We start from the raw sequence: 7,031 nt of genomic DNA, 5'->3' as shown, positions 1-7,031 counted from the left end.
CTAGTGACACTCGCCAAGAAAGTGAGACTATCAGTCATACATGTTTGTGTAATCTGAACGTTATTAAGCTTTTCAAATGTAACTTGTTACAGTATGGATAAAGAAAGCTGCTTTTGAACAAGGCTCTGAACAGGATGAGAGAAAAAGGCATGAGACTGGGGGCATCATTCCATTTGTATTTTTATACTTTATTATTATAAAGTCACAGTGGAGGCAGACAGGAAATAGAGAAAGAGAGATGCAACAAAGGTCGCCAGCTGGATTCTAACCAGCAACCACATGAACCGTGTGCTATACGCTCTAACCATGGAGGTGCCCATTTGTTGTTGTTTTTTTGGGAGGGCGGGGGGCAAAAATCTGTACAAAATCAAACGCCCTGTCGGCCGAGCATTGTAGTTTCCCCTGAGAAAATTCAGACAAATCTAACATTTGGACTGAAGTATCTTACAGAGGTTGTAGCAACTGTTTATAGTAACCATCTCATTAAAAGAAGTACGAAGGACAAAGGATGAGTCACCTTCGCAGCCATGTGTAACAACAATAGATTGGTTACCGGCTAAATGATGGTTACCGGCTAAATGATGGACGACCTTGTACTGAAACATGTTTATAAATAAAATATGTTTATAAGGGTTGTAAATGCTGAGTGTTTGCTGCAGAGGAGGGCTGAAGGGATGTCCTGATTTGAGAAAAGAGAAGCTGCAGGGAGCAGCTGCACAGCCTGGGAGCAGAATGACCCCAGCATCCCTGCAGGAGACATGTGAGGGAAAAAGAGGAATTTTAACATCACTAAGCCGCTGGAGCATCTACACACAAACATTTAGACATGTACAGCACCAATTCCTCATGACTCACAACATGCATTTACCTGGGTTGGGGAGGGGGCTTCTCAGCTAATTAACGTTACAGGGATAGTCTAATTTGTACAGCCTGACTTTGTTTTTAATTTCAATCTGTGCAGCGGCTGCATCTGCGAGTGTTTATGCAGGGTAGAGGCTAGTTCCCATCGATGCAAAGAACGGAAATGGAGTAGAGAACTGTCAACTGAGCATGCGCGAAATGCCTCTACCACGCCTCCACACGCCCCGCGTAGCATCCAGGCGCTAGGATTCTAGGACGACCCACCCCTACTCTGCGTCTGATTAGCTAACTTTAACACTAACCCCGCCCTAACCCTAACCTACCCAAACAACGGGGGCGACGAGTACTTGCGCATGCTCAGTTGACCGTTCTCTGCATCGATGGGAACTAGCCTCTACCGCTTATGCAGCATGGGTATACCGCATAACAAGGCTAACGTTAACCAGGTAGGCTAACGGGTTTAGCGTTTTCGTCCTGGGCAATACGGGAAAATCACTATGACTCTCAGGCTATACGCTGTATATTTACATAAAGAGAGTCTTCCTCATGACTTGTTGACCCCTCTGCCAAATGTGCATGTAGAGGGAGAGACCGAGGACTCACCTGCAACAGCGGCATCTCCGCGCGGCCATGACCGGATGTAAGCTTTGGTTGCAGGCGTGGCGATAGGCGAGACGAGCGGCCCCCGCCAGCCAATCAGACGCAAGTTGAGGCGGGCGTTAGACCCCGCCCTCTCAGGGACCACTACTTCAGAAGCAGTTTGCGTTCGAAATGTTGCACTACCGCCTACCACTGGATTGAAAATAAGTCTCAATTCTCCTATCGAATTTAACCCCCCCCCCCTCCAAAAAAACCCCTTCTCTAATTTAACTTCTCAATCTAGGTAGGGTCCGAGGGCTTGAAAGCCTCTCAGCAGCCCCTGCACTGTCCAAAAACTCGCTCCTTCAACCTCTATCTCCATTCTCAGCAGCACAGTTCAGCACCATGGCCCAAAATGCCAACAACTTAACCTCGTCCTTACGAAAACGATATTCACCATGTAAAGCCCCTTGAGGCAAATTTGTGATATTGGGCTATACAAATAAAATGGACTTGACTTGACTCCTACCTGATTTGTTCCCCCTTGCTTCTGGAATATTTTCTTTCCTAGCTGCCTCCTTATGGCTTACTCAGCCTTCTCTCAGGCCTGATTCCCACGATTTCCATCTTTCTTTCTCACTGGACGGTCTGCTCGCCATGCCTCACGACCCCCCCCCCACACGTGGGTTCTTTTCCACAGTTTTCACCGCAGCACCTCCACATCCACCACACATCCCCACATCATGACAATTCTCACCATTTCCAGCGATTCCTGCTCAGAATCCTGGGTTTGGGAACAAATTTCCTTACTGACTGAAGAGGTCACATACGTGAGTGATTAAACGTTTCTCTCTCAATACACGTTGTGTCCAGATGAACTGATTCAGCTTTCTGTGATTTTTTTTTTAACCTGGATTACTGAGCATGCATAAAGACACCCTTACTGGGTAACTGATATGTGGTCCAAAAACACCTCGTCAGGCAAGAGTTCTGATTCAACATGCAATATAACAGAACTTGTTTCATACCTTTCTCCGTCAATCATCCTGAACCCAGATGGCAAAACTGCCTTGGTCCGGACCCGTCCCACATCCGACACTTTCATCCGACCCACATACCGCGCGGAATGATGGCACTTGGGCGGTCCGCTCCTGTTTGCCAGATCTGGGCCAGAAACAAACCATAGCAATGACGCATGTGCCACATATTTGCCAAAGGTGGCCCATATTTGTTTTGTGATGTTTGGGCCATGTTCACCATTTACCACACGGGGCCACTTCAGGGTCACATCCAGATCACATGTTGCCGAGAGCACCACATCTTTGCCAAAGAAGGCACATATTTGATTTGCTATTATACATGTGGGCCACTTCAGGCTCACATCCAGTTTGTCAGGGCCAGAAGAAGACCACCAGCGCCGCATCATTGCCTGAAGTGGCCCACATCCGGGTGCTATCCGGGAACAGCATGACTTTCTACAACTCTTGTTACATCCTTTAAATCTACTTGCATGGACCGCGTAGGGTACTCCATCACCGCGTAGGGTACTCCGTCACCGCGTAGGGTACTCCATCACCGCGTAGGGTACTCCATCACCGCGTAGGATACTCCATCACCGCGTAGGGTACTCCATCACCGCGTAGGGTACTCCATCACCGCGTAGGGCACTCCATCACCGCGTAGGGTACTCCATCACCGCGTAGGATACTCCATCACCGCGTAGGGTACTCCATCACCGCGTAGGATACTCCATCACCGCGTAGGGTACTCCATCACCGCGTAGGGCACTCCATCACCGCGTAGGGTACTCCATCAACAACGCCCTTTACTGGACCTCTTCTGATGCGTGGTAACCATGACACTTGGCAACCATCTAACCCTCAGATATCTCCACTGCTGTCCTCAGTCGTGTCTGTGACACACATCCCACAACGACCAATCCACTTCTGTTAAGATCAATTTCAACTCGCCAAGCTTGTCTTGAACCGAACTCGCCACGTCACGTTTGTCCGACAGAACTCCAGCCTGTCCTCGCTTGCGGTCCATTTTATCCCAGACCAGGTGGGCTTTTCTGAAGGTCTCCCTACCGTCACGATAACTTCAAATTTCCTTTCTTCCCTTTCCGCCGCAAACTTTTCTTCCTTGCATTTTTTTGACAGATTGCGATACCAACTTCAAGGTACATACCGCCACCTACCGTACCGGAGTATGTAGAACAGGCTCTAGTTTAATTTCTCTCCGCTGCTTATTTCAAACTCATCTTCCTCCATCTTCCTCCATCTTTCATGCGCTCTCCCGAACCTTCTGACCCACTATCTCACGCAGCCCAAGACACCCTCTCCATCCATCCATCCACACCCTGGACAGGCCACCGGGACATCACAGCCCCCCCCCACACACACCCACACCTAGGAACAATATCTGACTTATAAAATGAACAGACATGACTTTCACCATTGAATCTTAAAGGAATTCTCTGGAAGGAAAAATATGGTTAGTTACTTTAGATGGACTTCTTGGGGAATTCCGTTGCTGGTCGTGTTTTGGAGGATCCACGTGTCACCTGAACTGGTTTGGATACCAGTCTGCCCAATCAGGCTGTCGGGACAGTTTTTATCAAGGGGTTAGGACTGAACCGCCGCGTGAAACCAGCCCGTCACACAAAGGCAGGAATGGTTTGCTTAGGATGACCAAAAAACAAAAACAACAAATCCAATGTAACACAAAAACCATCACAACAAGTTTCCGTTTATGTGTAGGATATTTCTGTCCATCCACTCTTTGTAAAACAGCAACAACAACAACAATAATAAACGTTATTAAAGAATTTATCTGTGCGGTTTCATTTATTTTCTATTTCGAACATGTCGAAAAAAATAACAAAAACAGATAAAAACAATAAAATAAAATGAAATGAACAATAACAAACTCAATAAACAAATTCTCATAAACAACACAAATGTTACATGTCAAATAGGAGCAGGAGGAAGTAGACACTCATTTATTCCTACCCCTCATCCACTACTCACCAATTAACTTATAATCTTTCTTATTTACAATTTAGAAACAATTTTCCCAACTCTGTGTACAAGTCAGATCTCATTAGAGGTCCATAATAGAAATCTTAAAGAGTTATCACAGCCTTCCTCACCACTACACCTCTTAGAAATTAGGGGGGGGGGTTTCTAGATATTTTTGAACTGAATATTTGTACTTTGCTTGAGTTTCACATTAGGAAATGTCCTAATCTTTAAAAGATAATTTCATGATGTTTGTACAGCATATGAGACAGCTTCACAGGAAGCTTCTTCAGGTTCTAATCACATTCCAAAAGAACATTTAAGCCTCGGACAGAATTAATTAAGTTATCTGGAAAAGCACCTGGGGCTCTTGAGTAGGATTTGAGCCATTTCTATTTTATTGATCCATTCATAATGAATGGCTTTTAAGCCACCTTCATATAACCAAGACGGATTTTTAATTTATTCCAACTGAAATTAAAATTTAGTTGATTCACAGATTTTATAAAAATGAACTGGTCTAATACCTGGAAATATTGTAGCGAATTCGGGGGACACAACGCAACCACAAGGAGTGCTGGGGCCGGGAAGCGAACCCGTATCGCCCGCACCGCAGGAGACACGCTAACCGCTAGACTAAAGGGTCAGGCCCGCCAACCGGCGGCCAGCGTGTCTTCTTATCCATGCACGTTACAATACTTTCAGCCTTACTGAGGCAAGCACGGTGAAATACAGCGAAACCTCTTCTGTGTCCGAGAGTTTCAAATATTCTAGAATCCGTCAGTTTTCCCGCCAAATTTAAGGGAACTTCTTTATTCTAGATTTTTTGGTTTCATGTATCCCCAACTACCCCCCCCCCCGTGTTAACAGGGAGGTTATAAACCGTTTCCTGCCGCGATGGTTACAATCTGGCAACAGTTCGCGTTTGATAAACTTCAGAAACAACCCGGATGTTCTGGAGTAAACACCACGCTCGTGTTCTTTTCTTCTAGAACCTTCTCGTGTCGTCCGCGAACTGCGTGGCTGCTAATGGATTCTTTATCAAACGTCTTGACCCCACCAAGACTCTGACAGCTTTTTTATTTATTTGTGTGAACTACTAATAAGACACGTTAGCCCCCTAGCTAACGGGTCTGACCCTTTAGCCGAGCGGTTAGTGATGTCGCCTTGTGGCGCAGTACACAACGTATCGAATCCCGCACCGGGCAAGAAAATAACTAGTTACATTTGTTTGTTTATTTGTCAGCAAATTGGCATTTCCGCTGACAAAGTAAACAGACCCGGACAAACTGGGCAGCACCGAACTCTGCACTCGCTAAAATCCAAACGGTTTGTGGTACCGGAAGGCAAAGGCAACCGTGCAGCGTGTGTCACAGCTGTAAACGCTGGGCTGTGAATTGACGTCATATCACATCGAAGGACTTATAAGTCTGCAACCAAATCCTGGTGACGCGTGACGTCACGAGCGGATAACGCCAAACTGAGTTGGGCCAATAAGGCAAGTCAGTTTTATTTGTGTAGCCCAATAATCACAAATTACAAATTTGCCTCAAGGGGGCGTTACAGCAACACAACATCCATCCATCTATTATCCAGACCGCTCATCCTGCTCTCAGGGTGGCGGGTATGCTGGAGCCTATCCCAGCAGCCACTGCGCGGCAGGCGGGGGGGGGGACACCCTGGACAGGCCGCCAGGCCATCACAGGGCGAAACTGAAACCATTTTGTGTCATTACTGAAACGGTAGCGCCGGACTCAACTGACACATATTGTGTGTGTGTGTGTGTGTGTGTGTGTGTGTGGTGGGGGGGGGGGGTCAGGTGTTTTCCAATAAAACTCACAGCTTCAGGAAATCCAAATATATTGTAACGAATTCGGGGGGGGCAGTCCGAGATAACGTCACCACAGCCGGGACGCGAACCCGTAGCTCCTGCACCGCAAGCGACAACGTTAACCAGTCGACTAAAGGGTCCGACCCGTTAGTCAAGGACCAACGTGTCTACTTATCCAGGCACGTTATAACATTTCCCTACACTGAAAGCTGCTTACAGGAGTCATCACCACCACGCCCTTCACACACAATTCTCCTCTGCCTGTCAGACAAGACTTTGTTGCCCCTTTTTCTGCCCAGTTACCCCACTCTTCCGAGCCGTCCCGATCTCTGCCGATCCGGGGGAGGGCTGCAGACTACCACACGCCTCCTCCGATACACGTGGAGTCACCAGCCGCCTCTTTTCACCTGACACTGAGGAGTTTCACCAGGGGGACGTAGCGCGTGGGAGGATCACGCTACCCCCCCCCCCTCGAATAGGCGCCCCGGCCGACCTGGGGAGGCGCTAGTGCAGCGACCAGGACACACACCCGCATCCGGCTTCCTACCCGCACACACGGCCAGCTGTGTCTGTGGGGATGCCCGACCAAGCATGAGGTAACACGGGGATTCGAACCGGTGATCCTCGTGTTGGTAGGCGACGGAATAGACCGCCACGCGCCCCCCCCGTCAGACAAGACTTGTCAGTTAAAAGTTTGAGCCCAACCCCCCCCCCCCAATTCCTTTAACCTGCTGTCACTC

General features: G+C 47.9%; 1 protein-coding gene across 2 annotated transcripts; it reads right to left on the bottom strand.

The window, feature by feature from the left end:
• Positions 1–177: 177 nt before the first annotated feature.
• On the bottom strand, positions 178–3,045 carry LOC130121241 (uncharacterized). 2 transcript variants are annotated; one of them, XR_008811029.1, is made up of 2 exons: positions 1,970–2,434; positions 178–747 (listed from the first exon to the last, which is right to left on the bottom strand). XR_008811029.1 is itself a non-coding variant. In XM_056290121.1 (2 exons), exons 1-2 carry the CDS (start codon positions 2,864–2,866, stop codon positions 423–425), a joined length of 723 nt encoding a protein of 240 aa, XP_056146096.1. In that variant the 5' UTR covers positions 2,867–3,045; the 3' UTR covers positions 178–422. The 2 variants fall into 2 exon arrangements, 1 of the variants encoding a protein (XP_056146096.1); XM_056290121.1 differs by lacking the exon at positions 1,970–2,434 and adding an exon at positions 2,469–3,045.
• Positions 3,046–7,031: the final 3,986 nt, after the last annotated feature.

The sequence above is a fragment of the Lampris incognitus genome, chromosome 11, assembly GCF_029633865.1.
Source record: "Lampris incognitus isolate fLamInc1 chromosome 11, fLamInc1.hap2, whole genome shotgun sequence".
NCBI classification, from domain to species: Eukaryota; Metazoa; Chordata; class Actinopteri; order Lampriformes; family Lampridae; genus Lampris; species Lampris incognitus.
The sequence above is the reverse complement of the archived record's forward strand: the minus strand, read 5'-3'. Positions and strand labels throughout refer to the sequence as shown.